Raw genomic sequence first — 26,294 nt, forward strand, 5'->3', positions numbered from 1 at the left:
AACATGGCTGGGCAGAGCTAAACTGCTGTAGGCTGAACAGGTGGATTTATGTAAACACATTGGTTTTTCATGATGTCACAAAACACTTAATTCAAAACTGATTGTTTTTGCAGTTTAGTTTCCTTACAAGGAGTGGAAAGTGAATATGCTTTGTTTTAGCAGTGTTTGCATTCTACCTTGGCCTATTTTTTTTTCTTTTATAAGGGCCCATATCGTGTTTCATAAGAGTTCACATTTGACTGAACATTTAAATTCACATTTGATTTCAACTCAATAGATTAAACTAAAGGAGACAGAAAGAGGGAGGTGACAGTTGTCACTCAGGATTTTTGGTCCTTTCATGACACAACTCCACTGACATGAACATCTAACAAGTGATGTGGTCCCATCCCTGGTCTTATCCCTCTAGCCCTACACCAGACCCTGGGCCATAAGCGGACATACGGGGGCAACGCCCCCCAAGTTTTGTGTTTGTGTTATTTGTCCTGCAACCTTTTTTATCATTATTATTCACATTAATTATGTTGATTTTTAAGCTGAGCCAGCCGGTCAGACATCTCAGTCGAAATTGCCTGAAGTGAGCCCAAAGATACAGCTACGTGCTGCTATCAGTTCAGTTCATTTACTGTTCCATCTCCACTCGATTTTTAATGTCTAGCTTCTACAGCGTTCCACCAGCCGTCAACTATCACTCGCTGCAGGACCACAAGTCCAAAGGGGTGGAGCCGGACCTGATCCAACTCCGCCCACGTCTTCTTTTCATTGGTCTAAAATCATCACATTTCTGTTGGTCTTTAAACTAGTGCGTGTCGCCTACTACTTATTTCATTGGTCTAGCCTGTCGCGTTTTTATCTGTGGGAAACTGGCAGGCGTTGTTCTCGATGTTGCTCCGTCCTGAATGCCACAACACAGCCTTTATAATCGCTCATGATTCACCACGTTCACACTCATTTGTCAAAACTCGAAAAGCTTTTTTCACATTCCGGTACAAAGTCCGTTCTGTAGGCCTGCATCTCAGGTGTACTTATGATAGACGAGTTCTAGTTCAAAACGCGAAAAAATGTGCGTTATGTAGGTTACTTACTTTCACAGTCACACTTGATTACATAATACATACGTAAAAGGGGGGGGTCGTTCATACCAGTTGAAACACGATGTGGGAGGAGTTGGATCAGATCCAGCCGTGCCCCCTGGACTTCTGGTTCTGCATCGACGACAATCTTCCAGCTGTTAGCACTGCGACATTGCAAATCCTAACCGTCCAGTCATTCAAAACAACTGTGGAAGAGAGTTAATTTAACTTAATCCGTCCACATAGCTCGCATTAGCTTCATCGGTGTTAGCAGATGCCGACTTTGCTGTCGCTAGATTCGCTAAACAAATTGAAACAAGAAACATGGACCCCTCTGAGTATTTTGGACAGATATCGTCCCAGTCTACGAGCAAAGCCTGCTGTACAGACAGCATTGAACCTCAGATTAATATGTGGAGCAAATACAGCAACGAGTTAAACTAATTTTCAGTACTGAAGGACGTTTACAGCGAGCACAGAAGGCGTATGTTACACACCAAATGGCACAGCTAATTCATCTGTACATTTGAACGGGACCTTACAACGAGAAAATGCTTAGGCGATTTGAAGCTACATCAAGACAGTTGCAGCTCTTCTGGGTTAATCTTTTGTCTTGTTTATCACTTTTAGGTTTGTTCTGGATTATAAGATGTGTAAAGTGCAGAAACTGGGTTTACGGTTATTTGGTTTTCATGTGTGGCTGGTGTTGGTACAACACCTGGCAAAAACTATGGAATCACCTCATTTTACCCAGCTTTATTTTTTTACTCAGTAGCAAATAAAAGAAATCACAGATATGACTCAAAGCATTTTTGTTTAATAGCTGAACATTCTGGCTTCCTGGAACATAAATAAAATTGTTTTAATTAGTGGCATGTTGTTTGGAGTGGGAAAAAAATGATATCACCTTGTAATTTGCATTTCTAAAACAAATACAAGCACAAGTGTAAAAATGCAGAAGCCACTTAAACGGGAGTGCCTACACCATAACGAGCTGTTGGATTTGGTTCATTAAAAGAAAATCTGGCTTCAACAAGAGGGTTATCAACTAAAACAATGAAAAGGATTATAAAACTTCAAGAAGGAAATCCAGCACGGAAAGTTTCAAAAGATGTTGGTTGTTCCCAGTTAGCCGTGTCTAAAATTAGGTGCAAATTTAAACGGGAAGGTTATGAAAGGAAAACATACAGGTAGACCAAAGAAGATGTCAGAGCGTCAAGGTAGAAAATCCAATGCAGTATGCCTTGAAAATAGAAAATGCACAACAAAATAAATGGGCGGAAACAGGAGTGAATGTTTGGGGCAGAACTGTAAGAAATGCTCTGAAAGAAATGGGATTTACAGTTAGAAAAGACAAACGAAAACCAGCATTAAACATAAACAGATGAAAACAAGGTTGCAAATGATTAAAGAGAAGCAATCATGGAGTGTGGATGATTGAACGACAGTGATATTCAGTAGCGAATTACGAATCTGCATTGGCCAAGCTGGAACTTTGGTGTCATTTTAATGAAACATGTAAAGATCACTACCTGGAAAAAAAAAATCACATTTCCCCAGTCAGTTATGATATGACGCTATATGCCAGGTAAAGGACCAGAGGGGATGGAAATCACTACCTCATGATTGGACACTTTTCTCATTCCGTCAATAGAAAAAAGGTTTGGTGATGAAGTAATTTTTCAGGATGATAATGCATCTTTTCACAGAGCAAAAAATGTTAAAGCATTTCTTCAGGAAAAGCATATCAGCTCACTGACATGGCCAGCAAACAATCTGATCTCAATCCAATTGAAAATATATGGTGGAAATTAAAAAAAAAATTGGTCCTTGACAAGGCTCCAACATACAAAGCTGAGCTGTCAACCACTATTTGAGAAAGTTGGAACCACCTTGATGTAGAATTCTGTTTTTCATTAGTAAAGTCCATACCTCAAAGAAGTCTGGCTGTCATAAAAGCTAGAGGAGGAGCAACAAAGTACTAATTGTGTCTTGATTATTGATGATTCCATATTTTTTTCCTCATCATTGAGTGATTCCATAATTCTTTCTTCTACTTTTTCTAGAAAAAGTGTCATTAATTAAAATAATTTAATTTGTTTGAAGTATGTTTCAGAATGTTCAGCTATTAACCAACAATAGTTTTGTGTCATATTTGTGATTTGTTTATTTGCAACAAAGTGAAAAAGTTGGGTAAACATCCTCCAAGTGGGATGATTCCATAATTTTTGCCAGGGGTTGTTTGCTTGGGTATTATATTTTTGATTGGTAGATGGTACTGAAGAAAATGAACAATTGTGCATTGATAGTCAGCTATTACAAACAGAGACACCTTGAGTCCTGTCCCCTCAGTCATTTCTTTCACCCCCTTGCCAAATTAATTCTTCTGCCAGGCCTTGCCCCACACCCATTACTTCTCTCCCACAAGATGGCTGCTGGAACATTACAGAGTTTTACTCATAGCGATGTGCTCAGACTGTGTTTTTATACTGCATATGTACAATACATATATATGATACATACATACATACATATGTATATTTTTAGGGACACCTGAATTTCTCATTAGCTGTTGTGAACATATGTTCTGTTTTTCTAAACAGATAGACTGATATACACACACTCTGTATGGCCAAAAGTGTGTGGACACCTCTACATCGCACCCGTATTCTTGGACATCCCATTTCAAAACCATGGGGATTAACATGTAGGTGGCATGGCACTTTAAAATCATCAAGCTCTTCAGTACGACCCATTTTATTGCCAGTGTTTGTCTGCCACCTGTTATCAATGAGTGTGGTTCAAACACACACACACACATATATACATATGCAACTCTATCTCATTTATTTCGGAATTATCCTCACACTGTTATCTTAAATTTTTTTGTACTTTGTACTTTTTTTTAATCTATCTATCTATCTATCTATCTATATATATATATATATATATATATATATATATATATATACATATACATATATATATATATATATATATATATATAGATAGATAGATAGATAGATAATATCATAAATATAGATAATATAAAAATGTTATATATAGATATATATAACAGGCTGATTAATACAGAGACGATATTTGTATATAATCTTTGCTCTGACTTACCCAAACAAACACTAGCACCACCTTCAGAATAAGAGTGCTAGTAGTACACAGTATACTACTTATATAACGCTATATGTGCGGTTTTGGACTCGTGTATGACTTTAAGGGATGTCCCGCCTTGAAAAGTTTATGTATTTTACCTATTGTAAACCCATAAAACACTGCGTTATGACATGAAATTACCGAAGCCCTGTATGTGTATGTAATAAAAATAAGCGATATATGTATCAGATCATCCTCAGTCTAACATATCCAGCCAGTCGGACTAAGACCTCGAAGGATATCCCGCCTTCGCTTCAGTGCTGTCGGAGGTGGAGACAGTAAACTCCACACTGTACTGGCCAGAAGAGCCGTCAGTCATTTCCCACCCAATGCTCGCTCTGGAAGTCGGAGGTCAGCAGCTCAGCAGCATGGCCGCGCTGTTAAGGAGGTCTCGGAGTCTTTTGGGAAAGTGGAAAGGCCATGTCGTCTCGGTGCAGGGTAACGTTATGCTGGCTCTTATTTGTCTGAGTGCGCCGCGGTGTCGCCTCTTCTGCAGAGACAGTCTGTGCATGTGTGCCCTGTTCGGGACCACAGCTCTAAAATAAATGACAGCTCTTCGGCAGTGCTGTGAGCTTTAAGCTGTGGTGCAGCTTATGGCCAGTTGTAGCCTTGCCGACTAGCTAGGTTAGCTAACTAAGACGTATTGGCTAACGTTATGTTAGCTTATTGGCTATTCCGACGGCTAACGTCGCGGGTCGCTCTTTGGCCGTCAGCTCGTGAGGCGTGTGCTGTCGCCTCATCTCTCTTTTGTCAAAATCACCAGTGAAAGTTCCAGAGATGATCTATCGGGTTAAACGAGCTTGTTTAGCTACAGAGAAGCAAGCAGTGTTCAAAAGCCTGCAGAATGTCCGGCTTTAAAGGGGAATTCCACCGATTTTAACATTTCTGTGTAATTCAGTAACTTAGATATGAACAAAGTCATTTAGACTGGTTTGCTGGGAAATGATTAATTTTCAGAGAAACTTGCCGATCCAGGTTTCTTCACAGTGGTGGTGATGGGAACCAGGAGTCCTGATGTCTACAATGCAAATATAGTCATCGCAGCTCCCCTAGGAGTGTCTTCAGGAAAATGAATATGAGCCTGTAGCTTGACTATGAGTGGGACACAGTTACTATGCCACTTATCGTCAGTCTGATTGGTCGCCGCTCGTCTTATTTATATAAAGTTTGTCCAGAGCCAGAGTGAGCAGGGTATTCATCAGTGTGATGTGTCAGTTCTTTGTGTATGTTGTTGGTTGTCACAATTTAGCAAGTTATGACACTTTCTGTTTGATGTAAATTGTCCAAAAAAATCAAATGGGAAAAAAAGCAATTTTTGCTCAATATTACTGTGTATTATGGCTGCTCAATTAAGGCAGAAATTATAATCACTACTATTTTGGTCAATTTTGAGACCATGATAATTTAACACGATTTTGCATTGACTTTAGAAGCATAAGTCATTCACTGAACTGAAAACAAAGATTGAATACACAGATTGGTTGTATTGCCTTGTGGTGCAGACACCACCATGTAACAAACCGTGCACATTAAGTGTTTCCAAACAGCGAAGTTTTACCTTTCTTGTAGGGATAATAGTACTCAGATTTCACGATACGATACGCATTGCCATTTTTGTATCTTGATATAATACATTTTCGATACAGAATTAGAATAGAATTCTAACACAATGGCTTAGATATAAACAAAGTCATTCAGATTGGTTTGATGGGAAATTATTAATTTTCAGAAAAACTTGCCAACTCAGATTTCTTTACAGTGACCGTGATAGGAACTAGGATCCCTGATATCTACGATGCAGATATAGTCATTTTATTTACCATCCAGAACCACCAGTGAACTTACATGTGTTTTTTGAGTTTTTATAATGATGATGGTAAAATAATGATCAATCTAAAAACAATTTAGTTTTCTTTGGGGACTATTTTGCCTTACAACACCCTTCATATACCCCCCATTAAAGTAAATTGATTAAAATGTGTTTTAGACCAAAATTACTGTAAAAGTATGTCTCAGACATCAGACACTGTATTCATAAGCATTTTATGTAATAACTTTTTGGGAATGAGCTTTTAAAGTGGACTCGCCCCACCTTCAGAATAAGAGTTCTAGTAGTGTGTGTGTGTGTGTGTGTGTGTGTGTGTGTGTGTGTGTATATATATATATATATTATATATATATATATATATATATGGGGTTTTGTATGGCCGTGTATAACTTTAAGGATTGTTCCGCCTTGAAAAGTTAATGTATTAAACACTTTTAGGTTTTCTTTTAATGTATTAACTTTTAGGTGTTAAACTCCTCAGATGTCTGGTTCCCATCACCACCACTGTAAAAGATTCTGACTCAGTAAGTTTCTCTAGACAAAAGTTTTTCACACCAAACCACTTTGAATAGGTTTGCTGACATGTTAACTATTTAGTTATGTGTTTTAGAAAAGTTGGTGGAGTTCGTCTCACTCAGTTTTGTCAGCTTCAGCAAGTGGAAATCTTGAATAAACATTGGTTTCATTCATTCACCTTGAGATTAGCTGAAGGTCAGCACCACTGCACAAGGGCTTGTACGCATGTTTTTATAGTTAGCTGTTCTGTCTCAGTCTCCAGGTCCATGGCCTCCAAGACCCAGGTGGGCTTCATTGGCCTGGGAAATATGGGAAACCCAATGGCCAAGAACCTCATCAAGCACGGTTATCCTGTGATTGCCTCTGACGTTTTTCCCGAGTCTTGTAAAGAACTTCAGGAACTGGGTGCTCAGGTGGGGACAAATCAGCCATGATTAAATTGACAGAACCCTTCATTATCTGTTATTTTGGCTGGGCGATAATGGTAAAATTCAATATCATGATATTTTCCTAAAAGAACACAGTATCTGATATTTTAGCTTGCATCTATGAAGTGGATGAACCCATGCTTCCTGAGTGTTGGTCCTCTTTGCTGTTGTACAAACCTGACATGGCTTGTTTTGATTGGACTGTTTTCTTACATTTTTTTCATGTAACCAAACAGCAGGTATGCAGGAAATGGGAGTGCTGAGGAGGGTGCTGCATGCCCAGATTTCACGATTATTTAACATTATTACTCATTGACTTTGAAAACATCAGTCATATATTGAACTTGACTTTCAGATGATAACACAGATTGGTTGTATTGCCGTGTGGTGCATACACCACCATGTAACAAACCTTGCACATTATTTCCTGTACTTAGCTGACTTCTTGAAACCAAAGTGTTTCCAAACAGCAGAATTGGTTTTACCTTTCTTGTAGGGGTGCAACAGTACTCAAATTTGACGATACGATGCGTATTGCCATTTTTGCATCTCGTTACAATATGTTTTCCATGCAGGATTAAAATAGAAGGCTAACACAACTTGCTTTCATTCATTCATTCATTCATTCATTCATTCATTCATTTATTGGCAAATCCAACCCCAAAAAAAAAGACAACAGTGGTTTTTGAAGAGATACCTGGCACAAGTACCTTTCTTAAAACACATACAATAAATATAATATAATACAAAAGAGCCATAGGTAGGCTAAATAACAGGTTGCACATGTGCGTTTGGCAAAACACAGGTGTTATCATGGCTCATAATAGTAAAAGTAAATAAAAAAATCTGTGGGCTACAAGGCTACATCTCAGTATTAAACTAACTGAGCATTACAAATTCATTTACAGCCAGGTCTTGTGTTTCAGTATATAAAGTGTGGCTCTTTCTTTCTGTTTGAAATGAATGAGAGAAGGGATTTGATGTGGCCCAATCACTCCCAAGTAAATTCCAGAATCCAGGACTCTCTATAGACGACTAGCTATTAAAAGCTAAACCTCCCTGTGGAGTTACTTGTTTGGCTCGTTCGGAATCTGCACTTGCCGGCTGTTTGAATCCTGTGTGGATAATCAGCTGTGGCTCGCGTTTTCTCCTTGCTCTAGTAAATGAGACATTTGGGTGAGTAAAGTTCAGGAGATGTTAATGTTACACGGCTGATTGTTATTGATTGTGTCCACCTTTTGGCCATGCTGCCTTCCTTGAGCTTTTTCGCTTTACGTTGTTCCAGTGTTGCTTGGTGTTGATTTCCATTTAGTGAATGCACACCCGAGAGCTTGATTTGTGAAGGGGGATGTAAATTTGAGAGGGTTCCCCAAACATGAGATGAGTATGAATTTACATTGCTTCTTCCAGGTAAAGCTCATTTTATCTGCTTGGCATTTTAAGCATCAACCATCCAAGTTAGAAAGCCGAAGTTAGCTTCTTATTAAATTTTCCTCAGGCGTCTGAGTGGAACTGCTGCACAATTTTAGGTGGAACAGAAAATTCAAATTAAATTTAGTAAGGTGGCATATAAGACGATAACTTCAGCTTCGTCCAAGGTAGGCTAACCAAGCCATTATTTTCAGTCGATGGTTAAAATTTCAAGGAATATCTTAGGCTGTGTTCAGTAGAACTATAAAAACTATTCCCGTTGTATTCCCCCCAGGGGAAAAAAGAAAGCATTCTTGTGCACAGGAATGCGGCACAATAATCTTTTTTTCAGTTATCCTGTTTTTATAATTGTTGGAAGCCAAAATTGTAATTGAAAATAAAATTTGATTTTCCTACTGTGTATGCCATGTATAAGCTGTTTCAGCACCCCCAACATAAAACACCTCCTTGTGTCCATGCCAAAGGGAATCCTAAATGGTATTGTAGATGTTAACCAGACAGAAAAACTGCTTCCCCAAATAATATCAGTAGCCCATATTTCCTTTTTTTTGCTAACTGAGCCATTCCACAATCATCAGTACACAGCAGGGTCAGTGCGTTAAATTGGGCTTGTTTCTGTTCCCTAAAAATGAGATATAATCACACCTGAATCGAACAGCACAGCACTTCTTTTTTTCATTGTTGTTTCACATTTTTTTTTTCCTTCGTTGTGGTTTTTGGTCTTAGATCCTGGACACCCCTGCAGATGTGGCCGACAAGGCAGACCGCATCATCACAATGCTGCCCTCCAGTCCCAATGTTATTGATGTGTACACCGGCCCGAACGGCATTCTGAAGTAATTCGGTTCACTTAAATATTACTTTTTACAACAGATGTTGTCACAAAGCAGCTTTACAGAAAATTAAGGACCTTTACTTTGTTCTTATTCTCTCACCTTGCTACTTATTTTGTTGTTAAATGTAGTCACATTCCTACTTCAGCCTTATGTATACGTAGCCTGGCATCCCAACTCAGTAGCTTTGTTAAACTCAAGTTCTGTCTGAAACTATACATAACTATAGCTAATGGGGACAGAATGGACAGGTGTGTTATTGTTTTGACTGTTCAGATATAACACAAATGTCCTAAAGGCTTTGCTCTTGTTCCCCAGAAAAGTAAAGAAAGGCTCATTACTGATTGACTCCAGCACCATTGATCCTGCTGTGTCCAAGGAGATGGCCATTGCTGCAGAGAAAATGGGGGCGGTGTTCATGGATGCCCCAGTATCTGGAGGTAAAAGCCTGTGCACTTTAACGTGAATAATCAAAGCAGGAAAAGACAGGTCTGTTTGTTAAACTGTAGTGTTTTTGCTTTGACACGTATGTACAAAACGGTATCAGTTCATGTTGAGCCACTTTTCTTGAACTTGGCTCAGTGTAAGGAAAAGCATGATTCAGGATGACTCATTTTTTACTGTTAGGTGTCTGAGAAGAAGCAATTTGTTGTTTTCTGTGCGAGAAGGACAGCAGTGTCATTTTTGTCTTCTGTCACTATGCAGACAGGCACCAGCATGTTTGCATGGTATAGATGAATGTTTAGCATTTTGCTCCAGGTGCACTGAGGTGCCACATAAAGCAAAAAGCCAGTAATTTATATGGTTAAGGGGTATTGTTAGGCATGACATGAAGCCCACTTAACCATGGTACAGCTGCTATAAAACACAGCCTTGTGTAGCCATTCCATAAAATGGTGACTACAGTATAACAATAATACATCAATGTACAGAAGATTATAAATAAAAACAAGGTTATTATTAATAATAGCAATAAACAGTTTTGTTGCAAAGCAGTGTTAGTTAACAGGCTATATTTGCTGAGGAACATAATGGTCAAAGATTGTTTTTGGCTTTAATAACTTGGCACATGAATAAGAAGTCAGTCGATGCATGCAGTCATATATGTAATTCAGGTGTTTGCAAAACAACCTAGTGTCAGAATTTAGAACTCTCTTGTTTTTTAACTGGCGATCCAAAATGAAGACTTGGCAGGCTTAATTCATATTAGACATTAGGGGTGCAACGATTATTCGACTTAGTAGACTAAAATCAACGAGCAAATTAGTTGGCAAATTAGTTGGTGACGTCATTATGCGTCTTTCTCGCGCTCACTAGGAGAGTTTTGACGTTGCTGCTCACTGGAGAATTAACAACAGCGCGATGGCAGCCTCAAGAACAAAATCCTCAAAAGTGTGGAGCTAAACTCAGGAAAAAAAAGGTTATCAGTTTTGCTTTTTGTAAGCCGACCTTAGCTGGCACAGGAGCACATCCTTCGTACTGTAGCATCTGAAGAGGAAACTTGTCGGCTCACTGGATGAAGAAGATAACTCGGTAAGATATGCCGCGTCCCAAACTGCACACTACCACACTAAATAGTGTGTAAAAATAGCGTATATACCATTAGAAGTGAAAGACAAGTAGAAAGACCTGTGATTGTAGAGTGTAGTAGCAGCAAAGTGTAGACAAACAACAGAATGCACAGATTACAGACTGCACTGTTTATATTTAACATTTAAATTTAGATTTTTTAAAAAATTTATTTCATTAAAGAAAAACTGATTTAGTTTTGCTATATTTTATTGCTGCTACTTTGCACGTCCTTCGTTATAAATTTTGACAGGAAAAATACATTGGAGTTTTTTTTATCTTCTATATTAGCAGGAAAGTTCATTGAAACAGTGAATTCTTGAATTTTATTAATCTTTGTCTTCACTGTTAGTTAGCAAATATATAAAACAACCTCAAGCTAAATTTAAAAGGTAAAAACTATATAAGTTATTTGGTAATGTAGTGATTCATAATCCAAATAATCAATTATTCGTTTCAGTAATCGATAATCGATTATTCGACTATCAAATTAGTCGTTTGTTGCAGCCCTATTAGATGTCTTGTCTGATGATTGGAGGTGCTGTTGTGTCATTGGATAGCCCTGCTACACTGGCAATTATTATTATTTTTTAATTTTTATAAAATTTGTGCAAAATCTCCATTGCAACAGCTTCTTAAAAATATTTAAAAATATATTTGCCAACAATGACAATCTTTCTTTCAATGACTTACTTTCAATAGTAAACTAAGGGCAGAGTACAATTTACATGGAGGTTTGCAAACTTAAAGCCATCTCTCTCTGTTAGGTCTTTCTTTCTCAGTCCTCAGTCAGTGATGCGCAGTTCTGGAGACAGGAGTGAGTTTTTTATGCTTCATTTTACGTTTCCATTTCCTTAATCCAGCCCTTGGTGTCGAGTGGTTGAGTTATAGTTAAGACCAGTATGCAGCATCTGGGAAGTGATCTTGTGACCTACACATGGAGATTCAGACAGGTGCTGAGAACACACACTTAAATTTACGCAGTGAGGTTTTTTGCCTTAATGTAACACAGATCTGATGTTTCCAGAGCAGTGTGGACACACAAATCTGATCTTTTCAAGCCAGATCTTAGCCACTGTCATACGGTTGTCCTAGATAGGATACGTATCCGTTCAGAGCTGAGTGTCTTCACACTGAAGGCCTGCTCTGCTGGTTAGTTTGTTTGCTGTTCATGACTCAAGTGATACATTCACATGATGTTACTGATTATGATTTGCACATGTGGGTCATTTCAAGACACATGTTCGAGTCACTTAGCTACACCAATGTGAACCATCATGTCAGAGAGATTGGATCTGAGCAAAAAATCTGATTCAAGCAGTGAGGCTTGGAACGTAGCCTGTGACGTCAGAAAGAACACCATACCTACATTAAGATGGGTAACAAAGCAAAAAAGGTGTTGGACCATAATCAGCAGCCAGAACAGCTTCAATGCCTTGGCATAGATTCTACAAGTCTCTGGAACTGCACTGAAAAGATGGAACCCCTTTCTACTATATTAAAGATATTAACTCAGTTGGTGTTTTGATGAAAGTGTTAGCAAGCACTGTATCACACTTCAGTCTCAAATTTTACATAGCTGTCCGGCTGAGTTGAGACAGAGGCCTGTAAAGAGAAGTAGGCCCTACTTGTCTCAACACACATTTGCTTTTAGTGTAGGGGAGAAACAGGGTGGAAGGCAGCTAATTTCCCACACATGGACTGACTCCTGGAGTCTAAGCACATGTGCACACACTTATAACTATACAGTATATACACACATCCTTCAAGCATGCTTTCTGTTTGTTCTCCACCTCTCAACCTAATATGGCCCACTTTCTTTGAGCTCCTTAGCCAGGTTTTACTATCCAGCCCCAGCAGATTAATGGAGATTTATGCCTTTCCTTCTCTTCCCACTGCACTGGGATTAAAGCTGTTTAACTCCCCACACTCAACTTGACTGGGGGCAGGTTAGTTGCTGTAGTGTATTTGGAACAGCACCGCTCCAAGTGCTGCAGTGTCTACATTAGCTTCTAATCTGAAGCGCCACCTCTGGAGTTCTTCTGCCATCAGCTTCAGGATCTGCAGCCTGATTGACAAGGCCGTGAGTTCAGGATTATTCACACAAGAGCTTTAAACCTTTCAGCTCCACTTCTGGGGGAGCAGCTGGTTAATTAACACAGTATATCATTATTTTCGGCCATTACGTAGATATATGGACCCTCTTCGTTCTTGATTTCGTTTTTGAAAGTTGCTTTGGCCACAGAGGTGTCAGATTTGTGCAGTGGCAAGTCTAGGCCACCAACAGCAGCACTGGAACCTAGGCCACCCTCAGCATACACATGTAGCCATTCTGTGGCTATGGAAAAAAGAAGCTTGTAATATGGTGCCATAGAATTTGTAGCAAAAAGTAATCTCTGCAGACTGTACGTTTTGAAATAATCACAAACAGTTGTTCCTAAACAGAAATTTACTGTGAACACCCAGCCCTCCTTTCATATAAGCTTGGCTGAGTGCATGAGGTAAACCTCATGTTCTAAAGCAGCCTAGTATATTATACTCAGCCAGCACCCACTCTGCTTTATAGCCAGTATTCCCTTTTAATCAGGAAGTTGTTGCCTCTGGCTTATGGGCACGTAAACAACAACGTGCTACTAGTTCTCTTTCCTTAAATTGTTGCCTCTCCCAACTAGACTGCGTCAGCTTGGTTTGGCATAAGTGCCGCTGAAACGGCTTTTGGGTTTGCAAAACAGTCATAAGAATTCCACAAACCTGCTCGATCTCTGTACTTGCTCGCTCCGGTAGGTATTATTCTCAGCTCGGCCCGTGCCGCCTGCGAACACGCCGTAATGAAAATCGAGCCACAACAAAACCGAGCCTGACGTCACTGTTGTGTGAAACTACCTTGTGTGAAAGCAAATGGAGCTGTGCTGTGGTAATTATAGAACTTTCCCCTGCCTGTGTAATTAGGGGCTTGCAATGAGGTTTTAAGCTCTAACAAGCTCTAAGCTTCTCTGTTTATATTTACTTATCTGTTTGTTTTATTTGTTGTTGCATATCTTGTCAGGGTATTGAATGTGCATCGACCTGTATGGACTAAGATTGCAGGTCTGTTTGTACTGTGACATCAGAAAAAAAGGTGTCTCACATGTTACTTATTTTACTGACAGTTTTCCTCTTTGGAAAGATACTTAACTGTGAATAGGCTTGAAAACTGTTTAACCTGTACAGAGAATATTCTCCTCCTGAACTTCAGCCCAGTTGAAATGTCACTGCTTTCAGTTCTAGATTATATGGTAACCTAAGTAGCCACATTAATCAAATTCAGTTCTTCTGAACAATGCACAGTTATGTTTTTCCACTTACAGCATGCAATAGCATTCTATTTGTCAGAATCAATGTACAAGCTGATGTTATAGCAGGAAAACACTAAACAGCAGCAGTGTGGCCATTTAGGACCAGATTCAGGTGAAGCTCCTATGTATATGTTAGATACCACCTTTATATTTTGTTTACCTGATTTCCTGAGGTGTGGGAGCTGCCACTTCTGGTAAGCTGACCTTCATGGTGGGCGGAGCAGAGGAGGAGTTCACAGCAGCCAAAGAACTGTTGAGCTGCATGGGTGCCAACGTGGTGTACTGCGGTCAGGTTGGAACAGGGCAGGTATGCCTGTGATACTACATGTAATTCTTCTGCTGTGCTTCACACGTAACTCATGAATTATTGATTCTTCTTGTGTAATCCTGCATTTCTCACGTTCTTTTTGTAGGCTGCCAAGATCTGCAACAACATGCTGTTGGCAATAGGAATGATTGGGACTGCTGAGACCATGAACTTGGGCATCAGGTATTGCTGACAAAAGTTTTTTCCCCAGTGCAAGTGACTGAATAAAGCATGGTAGTCCAACCACAGTTGTTAAGATCTTTCTTACTTCCATTGCATTGAATTAACAAACGCTATTTTCAGAAAAGTTGGAACATTTTGTAAAATACAATAAAAACAAGAATCTGTGATTTGTTAATTCTCTTAAACCTTTTATTTAACTTACAAAAGGACAAAAAAAAGATTTCCAGTGTATTCACTGACCAACTTAATTGTATTTTGTAAATATAAACAAATTTAGAGTTTGATACTTGCAACACACAAAAAAAGTTAGGGCAGAGGAGTGTTTACTACTGTGTTACATCACCTTTCTTTTTAATTACACTTTTTAATCATTTGGGAACTGACGATACTAATTGTTGCAGTTTAGCAAATGGAATTTTCCCTATTCTTGCTGAATACAAGACTACAGCTGCTCAATGGTCTGTAATCGTCATTGTCTGATTCTCCTTTTCATGATGTGCCGTACATTTTCAGGAAAAGACATATCTGGACTGTCAAGTCAAGTACAATCGCTCTTGTCTCTATAAAGCCATGCTGTTGTAGCATGTGCAAAATGAGTTCTGGCATCGTCTTACTGAAATAACCATTGACTCCGCCTGCCAGAACAGTGACTTCCGCTGAAAAGATGTATATGCCTCAATGGCACCTTCACGTATATGCATGTCACTCATGCTGTGGGCGCTGATGCATCTCTATACCACAACAGATGTTGACTTTGGCATCTTTTGCTGACAAAAGTCTTGATAGTACCTTTCATCTTTGGCACAGAGAATTCTGCATTAATTTTTCCCAAAAACCAGCTGAAACATGGACTTATCTGACCACAGCACACATTTCTACTGTCTTTTGGGCCATCTGATATGAGCTTGGCCCCAGAGTACTCAGCTGCGTTTCTGCGTAGAATTGATGTGTGGCTTTCTTCTTGAGTAATAGAATTCCAGGTTGCATCTCTTGATGCAGCGGTGGACTGCGTTAAGTGCCAACCCTTTTCCGAAGTACTTCAGAGCCCATGTGGCTACGTAGCATGACACAGTAGCATAACAGTTTCTCATGAAGTGCCATCTGAGGGCTTGAAGGTCTCACACACACACATACTCTAAACCACTTATCCTTCTGGTTTGCGGTGGGGTGCTGGAGCCTATCCCAGCTGTCATCGGGCAGAAGGCAGGATACACCCTGGACGGGTTGCCAGTCCATCGCAGGGCAGACAGACAGACATACACACTCACACCTAGGGGCAATTTAGCATTTCCAGTTGGCCTGACTGCATGTTTTTGGACTGTGGGAGGAAACCCACGCAGACACGGGGAGAACATGCAAACTCCACACAGAAACGACCCTGGTCGCCCAGCCAGGAATCGAACCCAGGCCATTCTTGCTGTGAGGCGACAGCGCTACCCACTGCGCCACCGGGCCGCCGCTCAAAGGTCACCCACATTCAATATTGGTTTCTGGCCTTACCCTACTTGGCCTGTGATTTCTTCAGATTTCTGCAGTTATCTGATTATTCAGGTGGTAAACAGCATACTCTGATTTCTTAGATTAGTCTAAGACCTAGAAATCTGATGGAGAGTTGGATTTTAGCTCAGCAATCGGGTTTTTCATTGCATATAAACCCTTACTCTGATTTCTTTCAGTTTTCTCATTCTGTGCATGTGCAAATACAGTTGTCTTCTGTGAGTTTATTGGCAGATTGTAAAGCAGAAATCTGATTGCCTGACTCATGTAGGCGGATTGAGTGGATTACTGACAATCTGATTTTCAGAAGTTATTGGATTAAGTGCATGTAAATGCAATCACTTTTATGTACAGTATATATGAAAGACCTAATTTTTTTGCAGTCATACATTGATAAATGTTCTTTTTGAACTGGTTGACAGGTTTCTCACAAAGTCTGGCAGAAAGTGATGAGCCAGGAGCCATCTTTGCTTGCAAAGACTGAACCTTTGGTGGATACACCAACTTTTATACCCAATCATGATACCCTCACTTATTACCAGTTCACCTGCTTATTGTGAAGTGTTTCAAAACAGTTTAACTTGAATATTCTGTAAACTTTTCACAAATTGGCCAGCTAAAATGTTAAAAGTCATTTCTTTGTACTTTTTTTCGGTTAAATAAAGGTTCAAGAGAATCAACAAATCACAAATTCTTGTTTTTATTACATTTTCCAAAATGTCCCAACTTTTCTAGAAAGGAGTTTGTAAGTCCCTGATTTAGCTGATATGTATAACTGACGATTTCTCTTTGGATGTGAATGTTTTTGAGTCAGAGTTTCTTCTGCAGATACTGTTGATCGCTTTATGTTTCTATTGGATGATGTAAGTAACCTCTATTCTGATCTACTTGGGCAGACTTGGGCTAGATCCTAAGCTGCTGGCAAAGATTCTAAACATGAGTTCGGGCCGCTGCTGGTCTAGTGACACCTATAATCCAGTGCCAGGAGTGATGGAGGGAGTGCCATCTGCAAACAACTACCAGGGAGGGTTTGCAACCACACTAATGACCAAGGTAGGATTTTCCTTTGTCTTTTCTCTTGTTCTGTCTCCTATGCTCTTTAATACTCTGCCAAGGTCATTTACCTTTGACCTAACCTATAGTGGATTCATTTAGGATTGCAAATTATTTGTGATAAGGAAATCTGCCATTATTGTTTTGTCAATAAAAACATTGCATATTTTGAATATGAGTAATATGTAAACCTTGCTGGTTTCATAACATACCATTCACTACCAGGTCCACAGAATATAAAAGAGAGTAAGAGACAGAAACTAAGCTGCAAAAACGTGTTTTGAATTTAATGTTATCGTGATGTCGCGAGCACCAACACATTACCTTATATCTACTATTCAGCCTACATCAGTTCAGCCCCGCCCATTCTTATTGACATTATAAGAAGCGCTTCAGCTGAGTGCTTTTTGAATGAGGCACAATATAGAATATAAAGTAAATTTAAAGTAGGATATAAGCCCTTTAAAAATTGAAAAACAAGCATTATTTCTCTTTTACACAATGCTTTTTCAAACATAACATTCACTCTAAGTCATATTTACAGAATTGTAAGACTTCTCAGGAACATAGCAACGTATCTTCTGCTTTGGCCTGTAAAATGCTGTTTTAATCAGCATAAACATTTTCAAGTGATAGGATTTAAGGCCAGCCAACTTTTACTACCAACATTACTTATTTTGTCTATTCATTTTGGCAGCACTACATCTAATGATGAGCTTTTATCATTTTGTTAAAAATTATTTTTTGTTAAAAAAATATTCTTTGTTAAACATTTTAACATACTGTTTTGCCACAGGATCTGGGACTTGCACAGAACACAGCAACAAACACGAAGACTCCAGTGATACTGGGTTCAGTGGCTCATCAGTTATATCGCATGATGTGTGCACGTGGCTATGCCAATAAAGACTTCTCCTCCGTCTTCCAGTTCCTGCGAGAGGAGGAGGGCCAGTAGGGACGACACTTTCCATCCCTGTACATAGCCTTATCCTACTCTGCCTGCCTCTCCAGGACTTGGCGAGCGTAATGTTTGCACACTGTTTGTGCAGCATTGAAATGCTTGTTCTCTAAGACTCGTCTAATGAGTGAGTGGAAAGTGTGAATGTTTAAAATTAAAGTTAAAATCAAGTCTGTAACTTGTTTTGGAATCATGTTACCTGTTTCGGCCTGCCCTGTGCAAACCGCACTCCAATATTTGACTCTAGACACTCTGAAGCTAAGGCAGTGGTTTTCTTGTTTGTTTGATTGTTTACGTTGTCTGTTCTGTAGATTGACTTTATGAGGAGTATAATCGTTGTTGCAACTGTTCTGATGGTTTCTGTCGGAGGAACTGGCAGTGAGAACTGCAATGAGAAAGTCACACTTTTTGAATCCACTAAACACTCACTCACTGCACCTGAAAGTGAGCCACGGTACACCTTAACTTGTGTTTCAGTAAACCACACTGCTTATCTTTTTCTGTTCTCATTCTTCTTAGTCTTTTCTAAACAGTGGTGCTGTCCCATGTTTGTGTTTTCGAGTGTTCTGCCTGCTCAGTTTAGGTTTTTAATGTACCTTGACAACTTCAGCTTTGCAGTGGTATCTACAAGCAGGGGTATCATGCAAGCGAAAATTCATGGGGGTACTTTTCCGGGAATAAAGAGAAGATGATGCAGTTTTCTGCAATTTGACGTATACACTATATGGATAAAAAAGTATTGGGACACCTACGCATTACACCTACATGAGCTTTTATGACATCCCATTCTAAATCCATAGGTATTAATATGGAGTTGGTCCCCCCTTTGCAGCTATAACAGCTTCTACTCTTCTGGAAAGGCTTTCTACATGATTGTGATGTACATGTACATGATGATGCAGTGTGTCTGTGGGAATTTTTGCCTATTCAGAAGAGCATTTGTGAGGTCAGACACTGATGTTGGACGAGAGGGCCTGGCTCACAATCTCTGTTCTAGTTCATCACAAATTTCTTCAAAGGGATTGAGGTCAGGGCTCTGTGCAGGCCAGTCAGGTTCTTGCACACCAAACTGACCCAGCCATGCCTTTATGGACCTTGCTTTATGCACTGGGGTACAGTCATGCTGGAACAGAAAAGAGCCTTCCCTAAACTGTTCCAACAAAGTTGGAAGCGTACAGTTGTCCAAAATGTTTTGATATGCTGAATCATTAAGATTTCCTTTCACTAGAACTAAGGGGCCTAGGCCAACCCCTAAAAAACAACCCCATAGCATTATCCCTCCTCCACCAAACTCCCAATACTTTTGTCCATATAGTGTATATTTGAAGACTTTGTGAGGATTATTTTAAAACTTTACTAAAGCAGTTTTTGTACCTCAGTAATCTCACCCTTTATATTAGGGTAAAAAACTGTATATTTTGAGATTCTCACATCATATTTTCAGTTATGTGTGCTGTTACAATTGAAAATGACACTTATTCCCTCACTTCTACACTACCTTACACTGCTGCCACTTTTCTTGGAAAGAGCTAAATCTTGTCTGCTTCACTGGAACGAGGGTATAAATTAAGGGACATAAGTTCACAAAAAAGACTACATCCACAATCCAAATCAATTTATAGAACATAGATAATAAAGCCACAGCTGAAAGGAACCTTCTAACATAGCTGTATTTTCACATAACGCTCACTGCCTCAAGACTTACACAGCTCCCCTTTACCAGTATTAAATACGGTGCTATGCTATCACAAGTCACGATTGGCTAGCGAGCCAGAAGGCTAAACAACCAGACTGAAGGATGGCTACTAACTTCAGCTGATTCTATAGCCAACTATCTTGCAAAGTAAACTGTGCTTATGTTTGTCAAATGCACTCAAGTGTGTTTAACTAATTGTGTTTCATTTTCATACGTTTGAAAAAGGGACTGATGCTCTACCTACCACTTCAGCAACACTCCGGTCACCAACCGTTCAGCACTGATGCGCACAGAGTACTGTGTAACTGCTGCTGAGAACTGATCTCATCCTGAAACTTTTGGAAGAAACTAATACTGTAGGGAAAGGGGGTTTGTAAAAAGTAATACATGTATCACTATTAATAAATAAAGAAAATAAAAATATAAAAAATACAGATATCAAAATCTGGTTGGGCACGTTAGAAATTAAAGCTTGGTACAGCTTTGAAAGAGGAATCTACTTGTTACCAGATCCAGCCTGCAAATACTTGAGTAACATATTTACACTAATGAACTCCAAATGTTTTTAGAGGGTTCTTTAGATTCCCAATGTCTGTATGGCATCCTGATCCAGTGCATTCTTATTGTATTAAAGAATCTGATTGTAATGCTGTAAGGACTATACAGCTGTAAGTTGTAATGTTAGAAGAACAGAGGTCGTGCCTATATATATATATATATATATATATATATATATATATATATACACACACATACATATATATACATATATATACACATAGCAAAAACACAAGTAAACATCTTTGACATGTGAATTAAATGTGACCCTGTTGTGACTATTAGATATATAAATGTCAAATCTCGAGGGAGATCTACTATTTCTATTCTACTATATAGAAATATGCTATTTCTGCTAGCCTAGTGTGGAGACTACTTTTACTCACGAGACTGGCCTCACCCACTGGAAATCAAAACGCTATGGGTTGATTCAACTGTCCCTTTCTAAATGTGCCATTAACCCAGTTTCTGGAATCCTAAGGTCTAGCGTGGCTGTGTCTACAGATACCATCATGTCACTATGTGATCACATGTGACCTGTTACACCATGAGATCACACATGCTAAAGGGGAAATGAATGAATCATGATGTGAGAAAATCGCAAATGGAAAACAAAAATGTGCATCAAAATGTGAACAGGCTACTTGTGGAAAATAGTGTAAAATTGGCGTGTTAAGTGTCTAAAAACATTTTTTTCTCAGCCTGTAGTGGATCAGGCAGAAGATGAAGGTCATTCTGATTGGAGCGCTCAGCCCGGACCGATTCAATACGTGATGACGCGGAAATCTCCGCCTGGAGCAGAAGAGTTTAAATAGCATCCAAACGTTCGAGATCACATCGCTTCCTTACACGGTCACTAGAATTTGCCAAAAGAAGTGTGAGGGTCACACCGGGCGTTTTCTGCAGAAACCAACGTAGACTTTATTTCTAATGGGATTTTTTTGGAAGATGCAATAGGTGGTCAGAATGCGGCTACTTTAATTTTTTCCCGGCTTTCTGAGGTGTTTCCTCACATTTAGCCAAAGCTAGTATTTCTGATTGACTTTTTATGTAAGCACTTTCTCAGCGAGTTGTAGGCTACGCTTGTATATGAACAGAGTCCACTTTGTTCCAAGATGACCTAATACAGGGGTGTCCAATCTTATCCTCAATGGGCCGGTGTGGTTGCAGGTTTTTGTTGTAACAAAGCGGGAGATCACATGATCAGTTGTTGAAAGTGTTGAGACTGTCTGATTAAACGAGTGGAATCAGGTGTGCTCTTCTTAAAACCTACACCAACACCGGCCCTTTGCGGATAGGATTGGACATCCTGACCTAGTGGGTTACCAAACATACCTGGAAAATTGAATGCAATGTTTTACATGTTATACTTTGTACCGAATACCTGATTTTGCACCTCATGGTCAACAGCGTCTAACGACGACCGCAGTTATGTGTAAACTGGAGAGTGAAGTGTGAGTTCTTTATTTTAAAGCAGATGTTCCCAATCCTGCGACACCCCAGTCTTTTTGTATGCTTTGTCTCATCTAGCACACCTGAGTCAACTCATTAACTGATTACCATGCTCCTCGAGGTCTGGGTCAGGTATGAAGAGTATAGGGAGAACACAAAAATGTGCAGAGCATGGCGTCACCAGGATTGGGATTGAGAACCTCAGTCTTAGGCTACGTTTACACAGCAGGTAAAAGTGGCCCAAATCCGATCTTTTTCCTCAAATGTGACACAGATGTGTCATCTGTGTGTCAGTGTGAACAGCAAAAACCGTATTGAATCTGATATTTTCAATTCCGATTTGAGACGCTTTCAAATGTGGTACTGAAATCCGATACATATCCGATCTGAGGCAATGCGACTTTTACGTCAGTGCAACTCTACATTCGTCATAATTTCGCGCTGCCGAGACTCAAACATTTAGTCTGATGTTTCTGCACCAAAACATTAGAAGAGACTCATCAAACCGCTCCGTGTTCGAAGAGGTTTCGAACGGAACGGCCGAAGGCGGGCCGGAGGAGCCCGAGGCTGCAGCGTCAGAGAACAGTTTAAATGAATCCGAGGACACGAACCAAAGAAGTGGCCGAATAACGCGCCCTTTTTACGGCGAACTCGAACAGATTGTGGGTGATGAGTCCAGCTGTCAACCACTGGAACTTTATACTCGGTCATGTGATGCTGGCGAAGACGAAACTGAAAGCTGCGGGAGCGGCTGGCCGTCGTGATTGTTTACCTCTAGACGAGCCGTCACGTGAAGCATTGTTTTTTTTTTGCGCATGCGGGTCAGTTTAGGAGCTGATCTGTTCAGACTGATGTCACATACAGGTCACATTTAAAAGATAATGTGAACAGCCAAACAAAAAAATCGGATTTGGTGAGAAAATCAGATTTGGGCCACTTTTACCTGCTGTGTAAACGTAGCCTTAGAGTAATTATACTGTAGTGTCTTAAAAGAAAGATGTCTAAAGGAATTTCTGCTTGTGTGCCAAAGTAAACACCTGTGAAGACACCAACCCTCCTCCGGGAGAATTACCTACCTGCAGAGTTTAGCCCTAAGGGGTCTTCTAAAGAGGTTGATTGGGTGGGTAAGGTGTTGTGGATTAGGGTTAAAGCTAAACTAAAGAAAGGTTGTTCAAGTCTCTAGAGCAGTGGTCTTCAACCCTGATCCTGGAGAGCTACCTTCCTGCAGAGCCTAGTTCCCACCACAATTTGCCACACCTGCTCCAGCTAATCAACCTTTTTACAAGTTGGCTGAATTAGAGTTAAGCAAGGGGTGGGGCATCTTACTGAATACAGGTTGGAACTAAACTCTGCAGCAAAGCAGCTCTCCAGGACCAGGCTTGGAATCCACAGCTTTAGAGCAAGAGTCCTGAAGGGCTGGTGTCCACCACAGTTTGGTAATTCACCTGCTCAAACACAGGGGAGGTGAATGTGTTTTTGATGTATGAATGAGTTTTTGAGGTGTGAGCAGGAAAATCACCAGACTGTGCTGGGCACCAGTGCCACAGAACCAGCGTTGTGCACCCCTGCTCTGTAGAGTCCATCCAAGAGAAAGACACATCTTAAATCCTTCCCATTGTGATATATTATTAGCATGGGGTTTGTGTAAATTATGATAATCATTTGATCAGTCTAGAACAAGTAGAGGAGATCTCACAATTCTGTGATGATGGTTTGGCAGTGTCCCTTCATGACACAGATGTAGAAAGAAAGCATCAGCTGTGGCCTTTGAGAAAACATTGTCAGCTGCCTTATGCCACTCATATGTACTTTTTATGTTTAAAGGTATCCAGACACCCCTTCAAATAAATGAATTCAGCTACTTTAAGTTGCACCCAGTGGTGACACAGACACTTAACTGTGTACACAGCTTGTATCTTCTCCACAGAAAAGCATTGCCAATAGAATGGACTGCTCTGGATTTGCCGAACCTAAGCCTAAGGCCACCATGCCAAATGCCAAGCGTCACCTAGAGGTGTATAAAGCCCCCCAGCATTGGACTGTGGAGAAGTGGAACTGCATTCTCTGGAGTGATGGAGCTCCATCCAATACCTTTGGGGTGAGTTGGAGTGGAGTTTGTGATCCAAAACTAATCAACCAACAACAGTACCTGACCTTACTAATGCTTTTGTGTCTGAATGCAACCAAATTTTCACAATAATGTTCCTACATGTAGTGTAAAGCCTTCCCAGAAGAGTAGAGTCTGTTACTGCAGCAAAGGTGAACAAACTCTCTATTAATACCCTTGATTTCAGAAGAAACTTTGCACTAGCAGATTCAGGCAATAAACAATGGACGTAATGGAAAGCTTGTACTGGTACACCCATTGGAGCACTTTTACGGTCATGTTGAGTGTAGGATGTGCATGATTAAATTCACCCTGCTGAAAATAACAGCACAGACCAGCGTGAGTTCTATGCTAGTCTTAACTGGTTTATGCTAGTTTATGCTGATCCAGTGATGGTCTGGTGTTGGTTTAGCTGGTCACCTGGCACACCAGCATCCAAAGCACAACTGGTTTGCAGGTGACCAGCCATGCTTGTCTATGCTGGTTTTTCTAATAGGGTGGTCTCAAACATTGTGGCAATGAGGCAGGCTATTCAGCCCATACAACGTCCTGCCATGATTGCAGGGCTTTGGATTAAGTGATCTGTGGGTAATTAGCCCATATGTGTACTGATCAGTGTAGATGTGACAACTTTCACACACTTCAGGCACAATTGGGATGTAGAAATTTATGAGCAATTTTAGCAACCCAGGGCTTTTCACCATAAATTCTGAAATATATTGAAAGAAATGGCATTCACACTTTTATATTCAATTATAGCTTAATCACATTTTAAAATGCAACATTTAAGAGTTTATTTAGAACATCAGAGAAGTTACCCCATTGTCTAAAAGCTAAAGAGTAAAATTTCACAACTGAACTGTGCAGAAAGTAATGCTAGCGTGAAGCATGTGGAGATAATTATCTCTGTCAAAGTGCTGGTTTATGGGTTTATGGGTATTTCCTGTTAATTTTTTGCTTCCAAAAGTGACGTTGACGTTTTTTCTTCATCACCAGATTCAAACACTGAAAAAGTGCTGCATCAAATTTGCCTGATTTAAATATGTGCATAATTTCCACATTAATTAAATGCACAAGATTGGCACAATAATTGCCAAAGTAACTGAAAAGCAATTGTGTTTATGATATATATTTTGTTAATATAGAAATAATGCACCCATTTGAATCAAGTAAACTCTTGCATCACCTTTTTTAAGGGAAATATTCCATCTCCCCTCTTCATCTAAATAGAATGAATAGAAGTTTTTTCTTGTAACATTTATACCAAAATAAAACTGAATGAACACAGTTGAATACAGAGTAAAGTATAAACAATAACAAACTATAATCACAAAAACATATGAACATGAACTGCTGAGAAAACTCAAATGAATTGGTTGCAAATGAAACCAATAAAAGTGTGACCAATTGTCCCACCACCAGCATTTCCATCATATATTCACAATGGTGTAACCATGTTTCCACTGGCTTATGTGAGTCATGGGTTAAGAAAGTGAATCCTTGCAAAAAGAGGAGCAATTCTTTAATTTAAGATTTAAATATGTACATACAAATAAAAACTTGTGTAGGCATGTAGACTTACTGCAAAATTGTTGACCTGATTGCTATGTGCTGTTTTCATTTTTCATGTTTTTGTTGATACACTTGTGAACTTGTACTTGGACATGTTCCATAGAGCAAGTGCACTGACAACTGAAGCACTCATGTAGCTCTTTGAATGACAAACCCAAACAAGCTGAACAGGAACTTCTACTCTCTCTTTATCACCTTCACACACATTGTTCACTGTAACATGACGTTGAATGTTATTTTACCCAACAGTGAGGATTAACAAGATAAACAAAATCACAATGAAAACATCTGTTGAAATCGATTACTTACTGTACAGATTTGTAATGCTGCCTAAAGATGAAATGTTGTTTTTTTTCTTACAGTTTAAGCATCCCTGGTCAAATTATGTCCTCTACACTGTTAGAAATAAAGGTTCTGTGCAGGTACATTTTTCATTCATCAGAGTACAAACAATGTAAATGTTCCCTCAAAAGTACAACAGTGGTTTTAAGGTTCAGTTTTTTCATTTACAGTGAGAGTTTGAGACCTTTTTTCTGAGAGTATACAGAAAGCACAAAAGTTTATTTGCTGTATTTAACATACTGGAAGAATAAACAATAAAATGTGACCTACGCAAAAGTTATGGTGCATTTTCTATTTATGTTTTATTTTTTCTCCAATACGTTAAACTCAGCAAGTAAATAGAAATTGTGTATTAAAATTAGCAGAAAAAATTACATATTTAGGT

At 39.5% G+C, this 26,294-nt stretch overlaps 1 protein-coding gene across 1 annotated transcript; it reads left to right on the plus strand.

Annotated features, from left to right (window-relative positions):
* Positions 1-4,495: 4,495 nt before the first annotated feature.
* Positions 4,496-18,681, plus strand: hibadhb (3-hydroxyisobutyrate dehydrogenase b). Its single transcript, XM_036583025.1, has 8 exons — positions 4,496-4,682; positions 6,844-7,001; positions 9,174-9,283; positions 9,599-9,720; positions 14,358-14,491; positions 14,598-14,674; positions 17,068-17,224; positions 18,021-18,681. The coding sequence occupies exons 1-8, from the start codon at positions 4,574-4,576 to the stop codon at positions 18,177-18,179; spliced, it is 1,026 nt and encodes a 341-aa protein (XP_036438918.1). The 5' UTR covers positions 4,496-4,573; the 3' UTR covers positions 18,180-18,681.
* Positions 18,682-26,294: the final 7,613 nt, after the last annotated feature.

This window comes from Colossoma macropomum, unplaced genomic scaffold (assembly GCF_904425465.1).
Source record: "Colossoma macropomum unplaced genomic scaffold, Colossoma_macropomum, whole genome shotgun sequence".
Lineage (NCBI taxonomy): Eukaryota > Metazoa > Chordata > Actinopteri > Characiformes > Serrasalmidae > Colossoma > Colossoma macropomum.

What these genes read in the sequence shown, in the direction of transcription:
- hibadhb (XM_036583025.1), top strand. Translation starts at nt 4,574, where the DNA reads ATGCTCGCTCTGGAAGTCGGAGGTCAGCAGCTCAGCAGCATGGCCGCG. An exon ending in CCATGTCGTCTCGGTGCAGG is followed by an intron (nt 4,683 to 6,843) that starts GTAACGTTATGC and finishes GTTCTGTCTCAG; the next exon opens with TCTCCAGGTCCATGGCCTCC. An exon ending in ACCATGAACTTGGGCATCAG is followed by an intron (nt 14,675 to 17,067) that starts GTATTGCTGACA and finishes CTACTTGGGCAG; the next exon opens with ACTTGGGCTAGATCCTAAGC.